Source organism: Solanum pennellii, chromosome 2 (genome assembly GCF_001406875.1).
Source record: "Solanum pennellii chromosome 2, SPENNV200".
Lineage (NCBI taxonomy): Eukaryota > Viridiplantae > Streptophyta > Magnoliopsida > Solanales > Solanaceae > Solanum > Solanum pennellii.
The window spans coordinates 48,342,751-48,365,325 of record NC_028638.1 but is presented as its reverse complement, the minus strand read 5'-3'; the positions used below and the strand labels follow the sequence as shown (position 1 = coordinate 48,365,325).

General features: G+C 31.0%; 2 protein-coding genes across 2 annotated transcripts; both read left to right on the top strand.

Annotated features, from left to right (window-relative positions):
- The first annotated feature begins 657 nt into the window (after positions 1 to 657).
- LOC107011820 (uncharacterized GPI-anchored protein At1g61900) lies at positions 658 to 9,791 on the top strand. The gene is made up of 8 exons (XM_015211475.2): positions 658 to 966; positions 2,975 to 3,154; positions 3,333 to 3,938; positions 6,605 to 6,850; positions 6,973 to 6,984; positions 7,549 to 7,692; positions 7,791 to 7,835; positions 9,178 to 9,791. The coding sequence occupies exons 1-8, from the start codon at positions 903 to 905 to the stop codon at positions 9,252 to 9,254; spliced, it is 1,374 nt and encodes a 457-aa protein (XP_015066961.1). The 5' UTR covers positions 658 to 902; the 3' UTR covers positions 9,255 to 9,791.
- A 2,289-nt stretch (positions 9,792 to 12,080) lies between these two features.
- Positions 12,081 to 16,049, top strand: LOC107009350 (protein DETOXIFICATION 40-like). Its single transcript, XM_015208666.2, has 7 exons — positions 12,081 to 12,639; positions 13,088 to 13,719; positions 13,804 to 13,860; positions 14,190 to 14,428; positions 15,080 to 15,198; positions 15,374 to 15,460; positions 15,891 to 16,049. The coding sequence occupies exons 1-7, from the start codon at positions 12,331 to 12,333 to the stop codon at positions 15,960 to 15,962; spliced, it is 1,515 nt and encodes a 504-aa protein (XP_015064152.1). The 5' UTR covers positions 12,081 to 12,330; the 3' UTR covers positions 15,963 to 16,049.
- The last annotated feature ends 6,526 nt before the right edge of the window (positions 16,050 to 22,575 follow it).

Sequence of the window (22,575 nt, the reverse complement as noted above, 5' to 3'; positions counted from 1 at the left end):
GGGAAACAAAATTTCAATAGTGATAACATCAATGAAGACAAGTTGTGCAAATTAATATCTTAAAAAATATTTATATATAGCAAGTATGGATGGAGCCTACTGGAATAAAACTAAGAAAATGACATATGTTAAAAACTGAGGCTTTTTTAATAATTTTTTTTCTTCGTAAACCTGATACCTATAATTAAAGTAGAGCATTTTTATTACTACATCATTATTCATATTTGATAAGAATTGCTAACTTATTAAAATAAAAAAATCGGAAGTAATAGAGGAGAAAGGGCGGTTGATGGATTTTAATGCTTGTTGATGTCAATATCTCAGTTTTCACACACAAATTTGGTTCACAATATGAAATTAATTATTCCTTTCGTTCTGGTGAAATTATTTGTCATGTTATATTTTTTGAAAGTTAATTTAATTAATTTTTAAAGTTAAATTAGATATATTAATTAAAAAAATTAGATATTTTAAAATTATATGAAAAGTATTATAAATTATAACTTTTTGTATATTAATATGATAAAAAAAATATATTTTAAAATATTATGTAAAATTTTTATAGTTTAACTCTAAAAATAAAAATCATCATAAATAATATTAGTTGAATGAAGTAATCAGTAGGGTCATTTGTCCAGCTATTCATTTATTTACTGTTTTTTGTCCCCACACAACTAAGCAACCTCATTCATGGCTGCCCCAACTCTCTTCACTCTCCCACTACTAACTCCTCTCTGCTCTTTCTTCACATTAATTAACTAACAATCATCATTTCTCACCTTAAAGACTTTCACAATTTTTCTTCTCTTTCTACTTCTACTTCCTTTGGAGTTTTTTCTTGAATCTACTGACTCATTACACATTTGGGTCTATTTCGGTTTTTGGTTCAAAAACTGGCAAGGATGAGAGGTGGGGTGTCTCAAAGTTTCAAGCTTTACCTTCTCCATGTGTTCCTACTGCTGCTTTGTAAGTATTCTTGTTAATTTTCATTTGATTTCTTGTTTCTTGGATGATTTGTAGCTATTGTAATTATTATTGCTCAATTTTGATAAAAATCTAGTTGGGTTTCTGTTAATTTTTCTAGTTTATGTGGGTGTTGGGTAATTTCTGTTTAATCCAGTAAGAAAATGCTGTTAGCTGGAGCTAAAAACACAGTTTTTATTTGGGTTCACTGGTTACTGTAATGTGAAATTGGGACTTTCCAGTTGAGGGAATTGTTTTCTTGCTACTATGGCAATGTTTTTTTTTTTTTTGTAAAGGGATGGAAGATGTATGGACTCTAAGAACTGAACTTCTTTAGGTCTGCTCTAGGGTTTGAGTTGATACGCAGGAGGTTAAATTCCTTTTTAATGTATTTTCAATTTAAATGCTCGTCTGTGGATTTGTCACCAAATGAACAATGTTTTCAGCTCCTCGGTTAATATTTCTTAGCAGCTATTTTTCTTTTTCACCTGATCAAATATGGAGTATTTAGGTGATCTAAAACAATGTATTTAGGCTATCATACATAATCGTCATTTAATTCTAGTCTACTCCTCTACAAAAGCCATAAGTGAGAACATGCACCTTTCAAACAAATACATTTATCTTCCTAATTCATGAACTAAGGAAATGAAATGCATGTACTTTAGACGAATTAAGTGTATGAACTCTTTTTTTTGGGTGATAAGTGATTTAAGTCTAAGTTGCCTCGGACTTAGGTTTGGTTATCTGATATGAGTGACGATTTAGAGGTTAGATCCTTAATGATCTAAATTTTAAGATATGGGGATATGATCTAGGTTAGGATACAAGTGCATTTCTTTTTAGTGTAACATCTTCGAGGTCTTTGTGATACTAGAGTGTCAGTGTTTCACATCTCAGTATGATTATATTGGTATTCTTATTTCTTTTTACTCTTTATTCTACCATGATAATTTCTGTGGATATTTCATGGTTCCCAACATTTTTTCGGATAATTGGCATTGAAATTGAGAAGGAGAGGCGAGGCATGGAAAATCATGATTAAAAATTTAAAAAATCCTATTCTCTGTTGTTACATTTCAAACGTTTTGCAGACAATGAAGTTTCTGCATTACATTGAGGTTGCTAAGAGTTAAGATCACTACCATAAATGTACCAAAGGCTACATTACTTATCGATTATCAAAAAGCAATCTAGGGCCCACTCTTCATAGATGAATGCCGACTCAATCCGCTCCTATTGTGCAGGAGTATGAGGGGATTGATGTTGGGCTGGCTTTGGAGTAATTTGTCCATCAAGCTATTCTGGGGTTAGGGAAGCAATCTAGTAGTAGTAGTTGTTGTTTTCAGGGTATGGGACACCCCACAAATCGACTAATGATGAGCCAAAAGATTTTGGGATGATGCTTATCTTCCATAGGCTTCCACTTCAGTTAGACGAGAATCTCTTGCCTCTCTCTGTATTTGAATCAATCAAAGACTTGTGAATCACTACTATATTAGGAAAGGGATTATTTAAAACTAGAAATTTCTACCCCTACATTCCATGGTGGAAAGCTTTAAAGAATGGGAGCATATAATGTGCTAAAAGCAAATATAGAATGGTTTGATGGGCTAAATTTTGACAGTGAAATGTGAGGTAGTTTCTGTTGCAGACAGTATTATTTAACCAGCTCAGTGAGACAATGTGAAACATGAAATTCTGGAAATACTGGTTTCTCTAGGTATACGACTTTTCTGAATCTTCAAGATTTCATTAGACATTGAGGATGTCAAGTTACATCATCACTACTGTTTTCTTTGGGTGACTGTATTATCTGGGACTAGTGGTTTCTTTTTGCCAGTTAACTTGTTTTCCATTTAGTGCATGGGAGCACAAGCCCCAGTGGTGCTTGTAGCTTTGATCCACGTGTAACTGTATATATGCCTTCACTGTATGTAAGTGTTTTTAGTTGGTCATCTCCTAAAAGGAATCAATGCTGTTTCTTATTTCTGAATTTCTGATTGTCCAGACCTCCAGGACTCCAGTTGCAGTTCAGTGAATTCTCTCAAGGGTTCTTTAGACATGGACAGAAAGGAGGACACTTTGTTGCCTGAGATCTCCCCAACTGCTTCTCCTCAGCCCTTTCTCCCTCTTCTGGCACCTTCTCCGTGGGCACCTTTTACAAACAGCACTTTACCAAAACTATCGGGTCTGGTTCAGTATTTAATTAAAATGATAATCTCATAGGTCTGAGCAAGAACAAAATTTTAAAAGTTGGGGCTACTTCAAATTTTAGAGCAATTTAGAGTTGATAAACTAAATACAGCTCAGATAGATCTTGATTTGCTGTCACCTCAGTCAGTGACTCTTCCTTTCATACTCTTCAGGACTCTGTACGCTGAAATTTGATGCTGTGGAAAGAATGATGGGTGTGACATCAATTGATTGTGTTGCTCCATTTGCGGAGTATCTGGCTAATGTCATGTGTTGCCCACAACTTGAAGCAACTCTTGTTATTCTTATTGGGCAGTCTAGTAAATTCACAAATATGCTTGCTTTAAATAGCACAGTTGCAAAGCATTGCCTTTCAGATTTTCAGCAAATTCTGGTGAGCCAGGGTGCCAATGATACTTTACAGCACATATGCTCTCTCCATCCATCAAATCTGACAGAAGGTTCTTGCCCAGTCAAAGATGTTCATGAGTTTGAAACTACAGTGGACTCATCTAGCCTACTTGCTGCCTGTGGGAAGATTGACCTTGTGAATGAATGCTGTGAGCAAACTTGCCAAAATGCTATATCAGAAGCTGCTAAAAAACTTGCACTAAAAGCATATGATCTTCTGAGCACGGAAAGTGCTGAGGTGCTGACTGACCACTCGACTAGGGTTAATGATTGCAGAAGTATTGTACACCGCTGGCTGGCAAGTAAACTTGACCCTAATGGTGCAAAAGATGTTCTTAGGGGACTATCTAATTGCAAAAATAATAAAGGTGAGGAATACATACAAGTCCTTTTTCTTATGCTCATTGGTTATTCATTATTCATTATATGTGTTAAGTTTTTTATTGATGATGAAAAAGATCATATGTGGAAGCATGTATGGTAGCTGGAGATGTTTTTTCTATTATCTACTGACCTTTTGCTTTGACGATTTATCTACATGTATAGGCATATTTTGCACGTGTTGGAAACATAATCATCACACACACACACACACACACACACACACACACACACACATATATATATATATATATATTATTAAAAGTGGGAAGCTCCAACCTTCGAAGTTGGATTACCATTTTGCCCCTCCACTAAATCAAAATAAAATTAATTAATTTATTAAATACTAATGTATGGAACTCTTCCAATTCGGTGACTCTTTGAATCTTGAAACCAAAATAAAATTTATGTATCATGATTCAATGTGCTCCATTAATAAATTTTGGAAGGTGAAAAGACAGCCAAATATCACTATAAATATCTGTACATTGCTTTCTTGATCATCATATTCTTTTCTTTTCTTTTCTATCATCTATTGTTCTTTTTTCTTCTTCATAGATAGTGATATAAATACAATGTCGTTAAGAAGCTAACTGAGGAAAAAAAAACAGATAGTTTCATTATGAAATTAAAAAAAAGAGTGTTCCTACAATATAATTCAAGTGTTAAGCTAGAAGTATAAGATATGACCTATATATTCCTTTAGGATCTTTTTTATGTTAGCTTATGATTTTAAGTTTTTCTTTTCCATTTTTGGAGTTAAGGTATGGTTGTCCAAAATAAATTTGATATGCAACCCATATTTTTATTTAATTCTCTATCATTTTGCATTGTTATGGAATTTTGTTTCTTTGTTTTTGTGTTATTTTTCTTTCAAGTGTTGCTTAATCGTCAAAACTTCTATTAATACATGATTGATGAGTTCGATAATATTTGAATAATTTATGCATTTGTTTAAATACAAGTAATTTAAATAAAGGTTGCTGAAAGATTATTACTTTGAAAGAAAGATTTTGATTGTGTTACTGTCTCGTCTATCTAACATAGTGATGCGAACACATAAACATATTGTTCATTTTCATTCCTTTTGTTTCATATTTTATTTTTGGACAATTTATATTTTATCCAATATGAGATTTAGCAATTTAAATATCTATATTAACGGTACTTTCTGCAGTGTTAAAATTTTTCAAATGGTTGATATTATGACAATTTTGCTTTTGGACATTTTGGTTGTTTCTTTATGAATTCCTTCGACCCTTAATTGTTACTACTGAAGACTTCCTCAAATTAAAATCATGTAAATATATTATGAGAATGGAATAATTAAGCTTCATTTTGTTTAGATTCTAGTAATATAAGTCAACAAGATCATTCTATTAAAAGTGGAAAGATTACGAAAATGTCTTTTAAAAGTATTTAAAAATGTTACTTTTGCCAAATCAATAGGTAAAGAAGAGATTGTACATTATACCAAAAGAAACAAGGTCCAATACTTTGCTAATTAAAGAAGAAATTAGAAATCAAAGTAAGAAAATCAAGGATTTCTTTGGAGAAATATTTCTTCCTTTTATTGAGCTTGCCAAGTAGGATTAAGATATCACTTTTAAGAATTTGCACTTCTTCTTTAGTATATAATTTATAACTCAATGTTTCATAATGCTAATATTTATGCAATTTTTTAAAATTTTGTGGTTAATAAAATTGGGCTACACCCGCAAGGCACGTGCCCCAAAACTAGTTAGTAAATTTGGGTGTCCCTCAAATAGATTAAACTTTTCGTTGAGACGATCACACTTCAACATATTATCAATAGTACCAGAGCAGGTAGAAGTCCTGGATTTGAGTCTCACCACCATCCATTATTGAAAAAAGAATTTCCACATGATCAGATCATGTAAAAGAATCAGGCCTACACGTGAAGTGGTGTATTGAGAACATAATTAAATAGCCACTCTGGATAATTTGGGTTGACGTTTAGTTGATTGGGCATGGTTTCAAATAGGAACTATGGTGGGCATCTGTTTTGATCAATTTAGTTGGGAGCTTTTTGTTTCCAAAAAAATTAGTTGGGAGCTTTTTCTAAGAAAATGACCTTCTTAGGATGTCTGTAATATGTAGTCTAGAATTGGTATTTGTCATAAATCAATGGCATTACTTTTTCTTATTAACGATTATAAATCTTTTTATCATTAATTTTCTTTGGTAATTAATGCTTGAATAGTTCTTCAGTAGTTTGGGCTCAAGGAAAGAGAGAGAGAACGAATGCCACAGAGTGTTTATTGCCCTACATGCTGTTTGAAGGGGAAAAAATGGAGAAGGAAGGCAGATTTTGGCTTTTTTCCTGTCATTTCTTACTTGGAATGGTCTCTAAGTTAGTTTTCAGCCACTCCATTTTAATCCAAAACCAGGTTGGACAAGTACCTGTTCATTTAGCCTATCTCTTCATGCCCTTAAAGTGTCACCCCAACCAAGCATATTTGTACTTATATGATTATCCTTGAGATCACTTGTATTAGCTACTCATCTTATCAAAATTGTCATGCACTCATGCTTGCCAAAGGAGCTAGAATCTCTTGAATTGTTTTTTGTCATTTTCTATCTTGGGTATAATATAGTTACAAAATTAACAATCTGTTTTCTTCCCCTTCAGTGTGCCCTCTGGTGTTCCCAAATACGAGTCATGTTACAAAAGCTTGTGGAGATGGAATGAATAACCAAACAGCATGCTGTGATACCATTGAGAGCTATGTCTCCCACTTACAAAGGCAGAGTTTTGTAACCAACTTGCAAGCTTTGGGTTGCGCTGCATCATTTGGACTCAAGTTACAGAAAGCCAATGTGAGCAAAAATATGTACAAACTTTGTCACATTAGCCTCAAGGACTTCTCTGTGCAAGGTAAGTTATTATTTAAATGCCGCTTTTTGAGCATTTTGCTGCCTTCAAATCTACCAAGCTAACTTGGAATTTCTATTTTGTATCTCCATCTGTTCTGGGTTCTCTTCAAATGACTACAACAGTTGCACCCGAAGGTAATTTACCTACTTGTCTATTTCTTAATTCATCTGCATGCCCTGTGTTTTCTTCGGTCCTTTATTTATCACTAGAATTCGAAGCATCTGCTCTACGAAAGAAATGTAATTTTGAAACCCCCACCCCCACTTCCTCTTAATGACTTACGTTGAAGTATCAGAAATTCAATCATGGGACGTGGAAAAAGTTGGTTCAATCACATGATAATGGATTAAACGAATATTATTAGTCAATATTGCACTGGACGTATCATTGAAGATCAATGTAGTTGACAGAGGGGACAACTTTTGACCGTACAGTAGTCACAGTGACTTCATGTCTGTAAAATTTGGAAATTACACTGTCGTTTCATGTCTGAGAGAAGAAATCTACATTTTGTCTTGGAAAACATTGTTTTTGCCTTGGTACTTATTACATGCATCAAATTGTCAAAATACTACATGTTAATTTTCTTCCTTTGGTTGAGGTTCCTTGTGTGTTATATCATGTATTTTGCCTATGTCAGTTTCTTTGTGATAGTTTTAGTTGATTAGTTTTTTTTCTTGCTCTTTTTGCGGGAGTAGTTTCTGGGTGTCTTTTGCCTAGTCTACCATCAGATGCTGTACTTGACCAAAGTTCGGGGATCAGCTTCGTCTGTGATTTGAACGATAACATTCCAGCCCCTTGGCCATCTCTCTCTCACTTACCAGTTTCCTCATGCAATAAATGTATGTCAGATCTCTTACTTCTTATTATATCCAGTGACCAAAGTCCATTTTCTTGCATAACTAACTGCTGATCTTATTACTACTTTCTGCTATTGCAGCTGTGAAAATTCCTGCACTTCCTGCGGCAGCATCTGGCCAGCTCAGTAAGACTATCTACCTTTCTCATTAACAGTTTCATAGTATGCTGGTTTCTTTTTGTGCTTCCATTAATAATAAGTTTAAACTTCTCCGGATATGGACATGAGGGGTAAAAGAAAACTTGGTAGCTAAAATAGTTTTCAGTTTCACATCATATTTCTTGATGGATACATTTATCATTGTTAAGTCCCTCATTTGTTGATAATTCTTTTTCTTATGAGCTTGATTTGGCGTAAGTTAGGCCAATGACCATTTCTTGACATGGTATGAGAGCCCGACCAATCGATCCTTGTTGTATTTCTCAAAGTTGTGCCTCGACCCATGTTCTACTTGAGTCTTGAGCATGTCGGGGAGTGTTAGCTCCCATATTGGTTGAGGAATGAGTTGTGGCCTCCTTATATTGTTTTTGACAATCCTTCCTTCATGAACTGGTTTTTGGGGTTGAGTTATATGTGTAGTTGTATAAGATATAAGGATCTTGATTGGGTGATATATTCGAGTATTAGAAGTTGCAACAATAGCTAAATTTTGATTGAAGCAAGTGATTGGAGTAAGAATTGGAATATTTGTAAAGAAAAGTGAACTTATGCTCTTAAGTAACGGTACACTGGAATATTTATTTCATGAAACATTTCCGGCTATACCAAAGTGGAGATCGTTATCGTGCATGTTTTAGTTGAAAGAAACATGAAGATTTACTGTTTCCTTTCCAATTATTTGTCTTACTACCCTTTTTTAGTCCTTTTTTAAATAGATCGACTCTTTCCTTTTTTAGCAACTTTCTTAGTTTCTACATGACATGCTTAAGACCTCAAAGATTGTAGGGCATTTGGTACATTCAACAATATCTTTAGTTTAAGACCACAAGATTCAAAAGTTCTTTAATTTCTTAAACTATTGTCAAGTCAAAACCAAAAAAACAATTTGAAACAGAGGAATTAACTTCTTTGAAATACCCTGGTGTGAGATCAAGAATTTTGTTGACCAATGGTAATTAATATGTTTACATAGATGCATAACGGAAGGATGGATATCTAGAACACCATGTAGCATCATTTTATTAGTGAAGATACGTCAGGCCTCGACTTTCATTTAGTTGCTTTGTACCATTTTTAGTATGTGCTACTTATAGTATATCCTGAGCACTGTTGTCTGAAAGCAAAATTAAAGCTACTTTGGAGGTTCAAGAGAAAAGGTTTAATAAACAAATAAGAATTGAAATGCCATCTATCTCTACTCTAAAATGAATCTATACTTAGTTGCAGATTTAGTTTGAGAAAGCTTGATTGTTTATCTTCTATTGAGGTTGATCTACTTCTCACTGATACGTTCTCGTTAATTTGTCAGGTCTGAATAGCTTGAGCATCGGGTCTCATCTGCGTCTCTTAGCCTTGACGGCTCTTGGAAGCCTCTTTTATACTTAATGCTGCCATTCCTGCTCAATTAACCTTGATGGCGAGCAAATCTTATGAAATAATGATACAAGTACGAATATAAGTTAATAGTGCTGAAGTTTCTGATTTTCCTCAAGTCTAATGTGTACAAAAGCTGGAAATTCATGATACAGAGTAAGAATCCCACTCGGAGAAGATTACAAGTTTGAGTTTTCCTACGATATTTGTTCATCGTTGTTGCGTAATAAGAAAATTTTGTAAAAGTACTTCAGGAGGAGGTTAAATTCCATGTAATTATTTCCACTTAGAAATACCATCTTGTATTGTATATGTTTGATATTCAAAGTCCTGAAAAATTATTGTGTCATTAACTAATGCATTAGGTAGGTCTGTAGGGGTTGGTATGTTTTTGTTCGTCATTTTTCTTTTGTTTTCAGTTATGCATCAGAACTAATACAATACCAAAAATGTACTATCTATTTGACTATTTCTGTTCAGTAGTTCAAGGTATTGCAAATTGCAGCACCTTCAAGTCATAATGCATGTGTTCTTAGCTACGCAGAGTTATATATATTGCCAATGTGAGATCTATTACACTATCTTTGTAATTTTATTTTGTCATAAAGCGTTAATTACTATCATTTTCTTGAGATAGTTAATTATGCTAATGTGGATATTTACTTGTGTTTTTACCTTCTAAATTATTTGAATGTAATACATATTTTTTTTTACTCTGTCCGTGCATTGAGGTCTGCATACTGAGTACGTTGTTATAGTATTACTTTGTACAAGTTTTAATGATTTTGTTTTCATAAAAAAAATGCATGCTCTGATGCTTTATTTTTTAAATCTCGATATTGCATTGGTATCTAAAAGAAACAAGTATCTTGGTTTTACTGTTATAATGGAATAAGAGTGCATTGATCATGTTCTTTTTACAGAAGTGCACACTTAATTTAGAGTCCGAATACTATTTCTGATATTTTATTAATTAAAAAACTGTCACTTTGTTAAGATCAGTAGTGTACAGTGCATTTTTTTATATTTATTTTTTCATTCTATCCCGGATTGTGTAGCGAATATTTAGGGTTGCTGATTGATTTTTTATTTAATTATATTTAACAGAATTCCAATGACACGAGTCAAACTTCTGCAGCTAGTTTTTTTAAAAAACCAAATGGGCTGCAGCATAGTAGGTTGATTTTGTTACGGTGACAAATAAGCGAGTTGAATTAAATTTTTTGTGCAAATCTTCTTCTTTTCGACCAGAAAAAGCACCATTGCTCTGGTCAAATTAGCTGCAAGTTGAACTTGAGAACCCAATAATCAACGGGTGCTATTCTTCTATCCAATTCCTTTCATAATGATTCATATAGTCAATTTCAAAATCATACTAAACTTTTATCCCTTTGTCCTAAATAATTATTAATGGTGTTTTACTTTACTTTCTTCTTTTGTGTGTATTCACAGAAATGCGCCTTGAGTCTTTGCTATGATACACAATTTTTCTACATTCATATTCATACTAACAATTTATTGCATTCATATTCTCTTCCTTTGAATTTTCTTTCCCTAATTACAAGGAAGGAGAAGATAATATATTTTGAAATTTTAAAAAGTGTGATGGCATAATATTATTATTACTTTCAATGAAAGCGATTGAGGGGAAAATAAATTACTAGTAATTGGTATTAAAAAAGTTTAAGTCATCAGAGTGGGTTAAAGTTTTTCGTACAGTTCACTCAGACATTTTAACTTATCCTTCTGCCGATTGAACACTTTATTTATTCAAAAATTGTTTCTATAAAATACAAAATGCTGATATGACAAAAAATATATGATTCACTTTCTTTGAGTGAGCTAAGTTATTAAAAATAATATCTTTTTTCTTAACTTTTACGCCTATTAATTAAAAATAAAAAAATTAATTAAAAAAAAGTAAATGGAACAGTCATCTTCTTCCCTGTTGCTGCAACTGTTCTTACACCATTTTCATAATATTTTTTACACACGCACACTACACTACACACCACCCCTCCACCTCTTTCTGTTCTCTCACCCTCTATCGTTCTTCTTTTGTTTTCCTCCTACTTTCTTATTTTCCTTCTACTTTCTTATGTTGATTTAAGTTTCAAATATCTTGATAAAGTCTTATTAATTAGGAAGAAAAATTATATGAATAGCTTTTTTAGGGCATAAATTTATTATTATTATTTTTTAATTATAATAAATCTTAATTAATGTTTAAAAGAATAATGAAATTAGGAGAAATATCATTTTCAGTATTGAATCAGATTCAAGGAGAAGGGTAGGTGGATGGATCGAAAAAACACACACATGATTCAATTTTGTGTCTTTTGGTAAAGAAAAAGTGGAACTTACGTTTGGGGGGTTGGGTGTAGTGGTTCCGGCAAGAAGAAGAAGAAAAGGGGAGAGGTTGTTCTTTTTAATTTTTTTTCTCTTTTTTACCAAAAATATAGTCTTTGTTTATTTTAACTGTTTTTTGTGGGTTCAATGTCACCTGTCTTTTTTATTGGCTAATATGATGATACACTATTCTTACGTTAAATTGATTATTAAAATATGATTTTTTTAATTTTAAAATAAATTATTTAAATGAAATATGTTAATAATTTTAAGTGATATTAAATTACTTAATCTGTATTAAAAATTTGAAGTGAGACAAACTATTAATATGTCATGATTGTCGCCATTTTTTTGGTACACACCTATCCCTTCCCTTTCATCGGTAAGTGTTATTAAAATAATAAAATAGTAGTAATACTTTATGTATAATATACTAATAAAGTTCAGTGCATAATAAAATGTAAAATAAATAAATTAATTTAAGAAAGATTTTCAACTTTTGTCCGTGTAGTTCAATTATTTACCATTAGACTTTAATGTACAAATATTTGTTCTTTCAAATCAGATCGTGGGGGCTAAGGCCTAACAGTCTAGTGAAGTTGTTACTTTGGTCGCTTCGAGCAAGATATTGCTTAGACCAATAAGTCACACACAATATTTCATTCTTTAGTTTTTTGCCTAATAAATAAGCTATCTTGATTCGTCTTCGACTTTGATTTATTGATATTTATTGGAAAACATGGATGAGTGTAAGGGGTCAAGTGAACCTTTAATAGAAGAGAAAGAAGCAACAGTGGAACATGTAAGCTCTGAGCTTGAAGACATATTGTTGGACGCAAGATTGTCGCATTTTCAGCGGCTTAGACGGGCATCTGCCGTTGAATTCAGTAATCTGTTTCGACTAGCAGCTCCAGCAATCATTGTTTATTTGCTCAACAATGTTACGTCCGTGTCTACTCAAATATTCTGTGGTCATCTTGGTAATCTTGAACTTGCTGCTGCTTCACTTGGCAATGAAGGTATTCAACTCTTGGCCTATGGCGTCATGGTAAGATTTGTGTCAACTTTATTTGTCCTTGCTCTACTATTTTTACCAACTTGTACAAATTGCAATAGGATTACCTTTTATGGTTGTTAATCGACCTAGCATATGAACAGAGCTTCTTTGGATTGCTCGAATTTCATATACTTACTTTGTTCGAATTTATGTCATATATCGTTCAGATTTTGAGATTCAAATATTTCAAACCTCTTAATTTTGACAATGAAGTCGTACATAGAATCTTTGGTTTCTCGAATAAAATTTAAATAATTATATAAAAAGTACTAAAAGTCAATATGAAAAACCACAAACCAAGCTTAGAAGAAGTAAAATTGTTTTGGCTCTCGAAATCTGAAAGTTAACACATGGAATGAGTTATAGTTTTTAATTTTGCTGAGGAATAGTAATGGTTGTAGAGATAATGATGTGTTATTTATCAATTTTGTTGGAGCAGTTAGGGATGGGAAGTGCAGAGGAGACGCTATGTGGGCAAGCATATGGAGCTCACAAGTATGAATCATTGGGAATATATCTTCAAAGATCGACAATTCTGCTTATGTTATCTGGAATACCGATTGTGGTGGCTTACTTATATTCAAAGCCAATTTTAATCTTACTAGGAGAATCAGAGAAAGTTGCATCAGCAGCTGCATTATTCGTTTATGGTTTAATTCCTCAAATATTTGCTTACGCTGCCAATTTCCCCATACAAAAGTTCTTGCAAGCGCAAAGCATCGTGAATCCTAGTGCGTATATAGCAGCAGCCACATTAGTCCTCCATCTATTCTTAACATGGACTGTGCTATATGTATTCAAGTGGGGATTATTCGGAGGAGCGATGGTTCTAAGTATTTCATGGTGGATAGTAGTCATTGCGCAATTTATGTACATATTGTGGAGCGATAAATGTAGGAAAACGTGGAATGGATTTAGTTCGCAAGCATTTTCTGGGTTGTGGGATTTTTTTAAGTTGTCAGCTGCTTCATCTGTGATGTTGTGCTTGGAAACTTGGTACTTTCAGATTTTGGTTTTAGTTGCTGGTTTGCTTCCAAATCCTGAAGTGGCATTAGACTCTCTAGCTGTTTGGTTAGTAAATACATCTTGTTATCAATAAATTTTTAATTTTCTCTCTTGGATTTATATCCTGATGAAATGGAATTTGTTTTGCAGCAATACAATTCTTGGATGGGTGTTCATGATAGCTGCTGGGTTCAATGCGGCAGCAAGGTTAGTTATTTATTACTGAAGACTACTGCATAATCAGCGGCCAATTCAGGATTTTTGCTTTATGGATTCAACTTTCACGATATTAGTTATATTTTTGAAGTTATGCGTTCATAACTATTATTTCTTGCAATTTTGTTATTTTTAGCATTGAAGTTGTTACCTTTGAACTGCATCCGCCCCTGTGCATAATTCATGATAAAAAGGCTTTCAAAATCATAGTTAGGCCTTTTTCTCCTTTTCAATTACATTAGGCCAGTGGCGGAGCTACAGTATCTCAAGGGTAGTCAGACGAACTTGGTTACATTGATAAGATTTTTGAAAAATTGCAGTGTGAGGGTGAGCAATGAGTTGGGAGCAGGGCATCCGAATTCAGCCTCATTTTCAGTTTTGGTGGTGACGTTAAGCTCATTTGTGATTGCTGTAGTGGCAGCGATAATAGTGATGATGTTTCGCGATGTGATGAGTTATGCATTCACTGGAGGCGAAACTATTGCTAAAGCAACTTCAGAACTTGCACCACTCTTGGCTGCCTCTATAATTCTTAATGGCATTCAGCCTGTTTTATCTGGTCAGTCCTTCATCAACCTTTTCATGTTAAAGAGGCATTAATTTCAAGAATAGTACTAATTTAATTTGTATTTTACTACATCACAGTCACTTAAACTATTTTTCCTAACATACAAATTATTCAACTTTGTTAGACTATTAATTGGAATATCTTCATTTATGGAGTAACTAAGAAATCATTTCAAGGCCAAAAAATATGTACTCTGTAGTCTGTACTTGTTTTGTGAAAACAACTCAACGAAATGGAGGTTGCACAGTGTTTTTTTGCAAATTTTCAAACTAAAACAACGGTAGATATATTGGACGCAGACATGAAAGGACAAAAAACAAGTATTCAATAAGAACACTGCATGTGACTTTTGTTTGGATATATATATATATATATATGCTAAACAAAGATTTTAAAAAATTGATTTGACAAGGAGAACAGGACAAATATTTTATGGAAGACAGTACCCTGTGTATTATTATTATTTTTAATTAAGACTATTTAGAACTAGTAGTAGACAAATAAGGAGGGAAAGATTTAGTTGAAATTAATTAGAAACACCAATTTTTGAATTGAAGGTAAAAATGGTAATATTTTAGAGATTTATTTGATCCAAACTCTGACTTAGTTCAAGTGTCTAAATAAAATATTTTCATATCGAAGGAGTGGCTGTTGGATGTGGATGGCAAGGTTTTGTGGCATACGTTAACGTGGGATGTTACTACGTAGTTGGTATTCCATTGGGTGCTCTTCTTGGGTTTTACTTCAAACTCGAAGCTAAGGTATATCTATTCTTCTCCTCACTATACTTTGTTTTTATTTTCGTAGAAATATTTTATTTATCTGATATTCGATACTCGCTCATTTGGTATTACATGGACAAATGAATAAAAGGTTATTAGTTTACATCATTGAAATTAAAACAAATTTGTTTAATTAACTTGGGCAAATATGTAGGGATTATGGCTGGGCATGTTTGGTGGAACAGCAATGCAAACTCTTATCTTAGTATGGGCCACTTTTACAACCAATTGGGAAGAAGAGGTACGTTCTCTATAAACTTTCTTTATAACTGATATTTGATTAAGTTAACATTCTCGAAACAAAAAAAATTTAAATACTTTATACTTATTAATTAATTATATACAAAATTTCATACATAAAAGAAATTATTAGGCAATTAAGGCTGGTGTTCCCTTTTACTTCAAGTATCTTCTGAATATTGTTGTGGTAAACGTTTGATTTTATAATGAATTGCTGTAATTTGTATGTATGCAAGTTTTATTTTTAAATTTATTAAGGAATTGAATTTTAAAAATTTGCATATAAAATAAAATGTTTGGAGTCATTTATTAATGTTGTAGAACATTGAGTAGTGTTCTATCAAAATCAGCCTCATTTTGTTTTCCTTGTTATATTTTGGCTCAATTTCTATTTGAACTGCATAACTAAACAATCTATTTTTTTTTTCCAGGTGGAGAAAACGAAAAATCGATTAGTTAAGTGGCAAGACAGCAGTAAAATACCATTATTAAATGAATCATGAGAAGATATCATTTATGTTTTATTTAGGACCAAAATATCACTCAACTATCATTATTTTCCTCCAAATATACTTGACACTTTAAAATCATCGCTCTCTTCTAGTTGGCATGACATGCCATTAAAGTATTTTTTTTAATAATAATTTAATTCATTGTCCTATTTAACTAAAATAATGATCATATTATTTTTAATATGTTTTTAATCTATTAAAAATAAATTTTCATACTTAAAATCTTTTATCATGATTAAACTTTTTATTTTTTTATGTTACGAAAAATACATTTTAAAAATGTACTATAATTTTTATCAATTTTGAATACTTATAAACACATATATTCAAAAAAAATATTGATATACAAGTAACTCATTAACGCTAATTTACATTAACTAATCATAAGTTGTATAATAAATCAATAATATTAAAGGTCAATACAATAATATTAATTGTATATTTTGCAATTCATGCTTCCGATATTATTTTTTTGAAAAAAAAGAAAATGAATAATATTATATTTTTTATCTATTAGAAATACTAAATACCTCAAAAGTCTCCTAAAATTCTAGTTGATATGCCCTGTCATTAATTATCATTTTAGAAAAATACTAGACTTATTTAATTTATCAAACTTATGTCTCTAAATAAATATATAAATTACATGAGAATTTATGAAGATTACAAGAAAAGTAATTTAAAAAGTCTAGTAACTTTATATATTGTCATCAAACAAAATTCAATGAAAAAATCTCTGTGTGCACTTATTACCTGATAATTTTAAAATTCGTAACTAAATTATTTGAAAATTTTAAACAATTTTTTAATAAAAGTATTTAAATAATTTTGTAACATTGACAAAAAAATTGGTAAGAAAGAGAAAATTCTTATATAACTTTTATTTTTATTTTTATTTTTATTCTATATTATATTATAACTTTTCATACAATTAAACATCAATAAATAAACTAATAATTAATATACTAATAAATAAAGGTCAAAATTTGATTTTCTATAAATATTATTTATTTACTATTTTCTTTTAAAAAATATATTGTAAGTATATATGGATTTCAAAGCACCTAAATAATTATTTTTTAATAATTAATCAATCTTTAATATTACTGATTTATTATACAATTTATGATTAATAGGAGTAAATTAGCGCTCATGAGTCATCTGTATATCAATATTTTTTTAATGTATGTGTTTATAAGTATTTAAAATTGATGAGATTATAGTATGTTTTAAAAACCCATTTTGCATAACATAAAAAAATAAAAAGTTTAATTATGATAAAAGATTGTAAGTATGAAAATTTATTCATAATAAATTGATTAAAAGAAAAACAAAATAATATGATCATTATTTTAGTTAAATGAATTTAATAAATTAAATTAGTCTATTATTAAAAAAAGACTTTAATGACATGTAATGCCAACTAGGAGAGAGTGATGTTTTTGAATTGTCAAGTATATTTGGGGGAAAATAGTGATAGTTAGGTGATACTTTGGTCCTAAATGAAACATAAATGATATTTTAAGACAATTCTCTTAACTTGGGTGACCATTTAGGAATTGACTCGAAAAAATCCATACAAAAACATTATCGGATTTTCTTTTTTCCGCTATTCATATTTATGCAAGTTCTACTCCCTCGTCTATTTTTATTGGTACATATTTCACTTGACACATCTTTAGAAAACATAAAATAAAATAATAATTGTACAAATAAAGATTCATAGAGGGAGTAAGATCGAATAATAATGCATCTATCGTAGATATACAAGTTCAGGCATTGGTTTTATAAAAACTTTCTTTCGAGTAATTACGGCTGCTTCCGTTGGCCTTAATTATTAGTGTACTTGTTTATAATCACTACGAATAAATAAATATGAATAATCAGGTTCTCTATTGCTAGTTGTAACCTGCAAATTACAACACTTTTTTAATTTGATTTGAGAATCCACCTCAAACAACAGCTAAGTTTGAATAATTTGTCCACACAAATATATAAAGTGATAATCGATTTTGTTGATCAAAATTGTAAACCAGGTGACTAAGTGGAGCAAAAATGCAAAAATATGCTTTATCTTCACGCAAACGAAGAATCAATCAGTAAAAGAAAAACTAGCAGTGTCCAAGAAAAAGATTATTTTCAAAATTGGAACCTCAGGAGAACCGACAGTTGTTATCCTTGGAATATTTAGCTGTAAATTTTCTCAATTGGTATGTATAGTTAATAAATTACACAAAAAATATAAATAAATTATGCAACAAACGAACCCGAAAATACATTTTGAAAGGGAATCATGAAAAAGGAGAACGAATAATCGAAGGGATAAGATTATATTGATGCGCATCTATTTTCCAATGATCAAATAGCACTCAAAGATAGCCATTAAATTGATCTTTTGGAGTATATATAATAAGAATATAAATGAGTTATACCCAATTAAGCGACACAATCTTTAACCAATCTAACAAACCACCAAAAAGAAAAGATTCCAGCTTCAATGTATCTTTGGTATGGAGGATATTTTTTAGTCAAAAGATATTATTTTAGAAAATGTTTGTCTGAAAAGGTCATGTAATTTTTCTTACCTATTTTCTAATGTTTGATTAGTAAGAATTAATTAATCCTGAAGCATTAATATAAAAATTTTAAACTTTAGGGTGTGAGGATGGGTTAGGAGGTTGTGGCGGGGGGTGGAGGGGGGGTCATGGTCCAAGTGAGGGGCAGAGATAATACTGGGGTCATGGTCCAAGTGAGGGGCAGAGATAATACGATCAGTGTTAAATGTCACTCGAGAAACTTATTCATTTAAGACTTGCTTTGTTTAGAAAAAAATATTTAAAACATTTAAACTAACCATTTTTTTTTAAGAAAGCAAAAATATTTTCCTTGCCACCAAACTACTGTTAAGTAATATGTACTGCTGGGCAATGTAAGTTGGGCTTTGTTTCCAATGGTCAACACATCAAGGATATGAAGTGAACTGGACGATCCCCTCTCATAGAAAAATGGGACAAGCCCATTGAGCCCATCTGGTTATATGGTTAGAAACTAATTTCATTAATTTAGAAGCTAATTACTTAGATATAATTTAATTTGTAATATATTAAATTTTATTAAAATTTGATGTGTCTCTATATACGTTCAGATACATTTATTTCAGAATACATGAGATAATATTAGGTGTAATTTATTCTAAATTCATTGTACCCAAATGGATTTGCATGTATCTGAAATATATAGACAAGTCTTACTCACACTCTCATATGTATTTGGTGTCCGAAATATATGTAAATTATACCATATAGACATATCGAGTGTGATTCGCATGTATTTGAGAGACTGAGAAACTTGACTATCTCCCTCCCAATTTCATTTGCCTCTTTCCCTATTTTAATAAATCTGGTAGCAAAAATAATGTCATATATGATATGAATGTAGGTCTAATAATATAGTTTTCTTGATTGTAAAGCTTCTTGCCTAAAGAAGATAATCTTCTCAATTACTCATAATTTATTGATTTAATTGACGTCATAATTGGATTTGTTGTCCAAATAATATGTTCTTTAATTTTTGAATAGTCATGATAAGAGAATTTTAGAAATCATTAAGAAATGTGTTGAGATCTTAGTAGACTGTCTTTTTTGGATTTTTGTATCCTTCCAATATCATCAAACCAATAATAAAATAATAGACTAGATTTTGAAAAGTAATGGTTCAAAGAATTCAAGAATTGCCGTACACATAACAAGTAAAATTGGCAAAAATAATAGAGGTGTGGGATCTCTGCATTCATTCATGATGGCCAATTGTGGTAGGTAATAAAACTCAAAAGTACCATATATAATTATATATATTAGGAGCATTCATTTCAACTCAACTACTCAAGGGACCATAAATAAGATTTTTTAAGTGTTATTTATCAACTTAATCTTATGAGATACCCCCTACTCATCATTGTTGAACCTATAAAAACGTGTATGAAAAAGATTAGACAATTTATGAATGATTTATTCTCAATCTTTTTCACTTTGGTTTAGTCAAAACGAATACAGTAATAAATATTGAGAAATAAAACAATCTAATAATGAAAGTCCCATTAAGATGTTTAAATGCTGCTTGGTCAATTACTTGGCTAACATAATATGGTGCAGTGAATGAAACTGCGTAAAAAAAATGAACATTTCATTGGGCAGTCCATTAAATCCATCAAAATATTTTATTGAAAAGTTGTTTTTTTGGCCAAAATATAATAATGGTGAAGACAAAGTCGGCGGCTGCTAGAAAAATTCAAGGCATATGTCTTACGCTTGGGCCTCAAATAGAAGAAAACTAATAATTTAAAAGATCATTTATTTCATTTTAATTTAATACAGAAGGTAATAGAATACCATGAAATATTGTTACGTAGTTGGTAATTGACATTAAAATTAAGGTGCATTTAGCTATTTTTTCGTTCCATTTCTAAAAAGATGATATTATATTTCGCGCAAATTAAAAGGAAATTATATTTTCGTCGAGGAAGCATCCGATATATTGCTTCATTTGAAAATTTGTAATAGTATATATAATACTTATTTCTTTTCCAAAAGATGTTATCTGTAATTATTTATGAGTAACTTACAAAAATAACTATATTTTTAGGTGTTATTGAAGTTCAATAGCTATAAATATGTTATTTATTAAAAATGACTACATTTTATGTTAACTTCTAGCTGCATGTTTGTATTAATTTTTTATTGTTATTATTATTATTATTTATAGAGTGATCTTTCAATACACTAAATAAGGTATTATGATATGTTATCATAACTATCAACCTTTTCTTATGTATATAATTATTTTGTTTTGTCTAGTGAGGCTTTAGCATGACATGATTATGACCCAAATACAAATAATCGAGGCTTAAAATAGATATTTATGGCTCACATCCCATGATGAATATTCTTAACAAGTTTTCTGTTTAATCAAATAATATTATAGAACCTTAGTATTGTCATTCTTTAATTTGGCAGCTTATTGAGGATTGCGTTATTAACTTTTTTCCCTTTTCAATCGCAAGTATTAAAATAAGGGAAATTTGTACAACTTTGCATATTGATACACTATTAAGGGGTAAAACACCAATTATATATAGTAAAGAAAAAAATGAACACCGAATATATTTCTTTTCATTTTATATGCTAAAAATAAACATCAATTATATATATAGTAAAAAAAATTAAAAAGACTTTATGTAGGTACTACATGGTAATTAACTACCTGTTTGATACTTAGTGCAACAATAAATTATTGACATTAATCTATCTTTTGACTTTTTCTTTTGTTAGCTTTTCCCCACTCCAATGCAGTCCATTTTTGCTCCTTGGATTTGATTTACTTCCTCCTCTCGGTATTATTTGTCATGATTTCTATATTTAGAGTCAAATTATAAAAATTTTGACTAACATTTTAAGATATATTTTTTTATCATATTAATATGCAAAAAATTATAATTTATAGTACTTTTTATATAGTTTTAAAATATCTAACTTTTTTGTTTAAAATATCGAATTAATGTGATCTAATTATCTTTGATAATTAATCAATTAACTTTTGATAAGCGCAAAATAATAAACATTTCCGAACGAAGGGAGTAATATTTTTGCTACTTTTCTCAAGTCAAGTAGTGGCTCCAAAAAGTAGGTATCAAAAACATGTGTTGTGCATGGAAAGTTAATATTTACTACTAGCAACCAATCTATCAAACTAGGTAGTAAATACATAGAGCATGAACCATTCTATTGTATTAAGCCTTTTTCACTCAAACCTTGATGAAGCAAGATGTTATTTGCACATAGTGTTAAATAAAATTTGATGCATGTAAAGGTTGTGTTTGATAAGTAAAAAAATTTGGTTTGATCATAATATTTTCTCTAAAAAAGAGAATTTCGTTATACATCTAGAAATTTCTGATTTCGTTAATGGGAGAATATATTTCTATCAATAATTATCACTGTGGAATGTGATTCTTTAATATGAGGACCAGTTACTTCACTTTTCCTTCTAGCTAAATTGGTTTCGTGATTAAAAACGATCCTTTTAAAGCATCGGAATATATAAGAGAATAATGTCTTCTAAAATGATCTTTAACTCGGTTCTAATGGATATTTATGTTTTTTAAGATTGGGTGTAGACATTTACGTCAGAATTTTCTAGCAAGGAGTGTTTTATAGTAAAAAAAATTTATAATGCGGTTACTAGTGCTTTTAACACATGACCTCATGGAGTTTTTGCAAACCATTAACCAATAGACTAAACTTTTAATTTAATTCAAGAGGTGTCAATTTTTGTATTTATATTTATTGAATTAAAATTTTGTTGGGTATGTAGCAAGAATTGATGGGAAATAAAGGGAAGGAGAGGAATTTGAAAGGTTTAGAACTTGAAAGGTTGGGAACTTGAAAAGTCCTCTAATGCTTTATTGAAAAAGGCAATAGTCCCTCATCGGTAATGGAAAGGAAAATAGGAGAGTTTAAATAAATAAACGCTCCTATTAATTGTTAAAAGGGTTGGAAAGAGGGACCCCCCTCGCGCCGTCGTCGTCGTCGCTCGCTCGCTTCGGCTT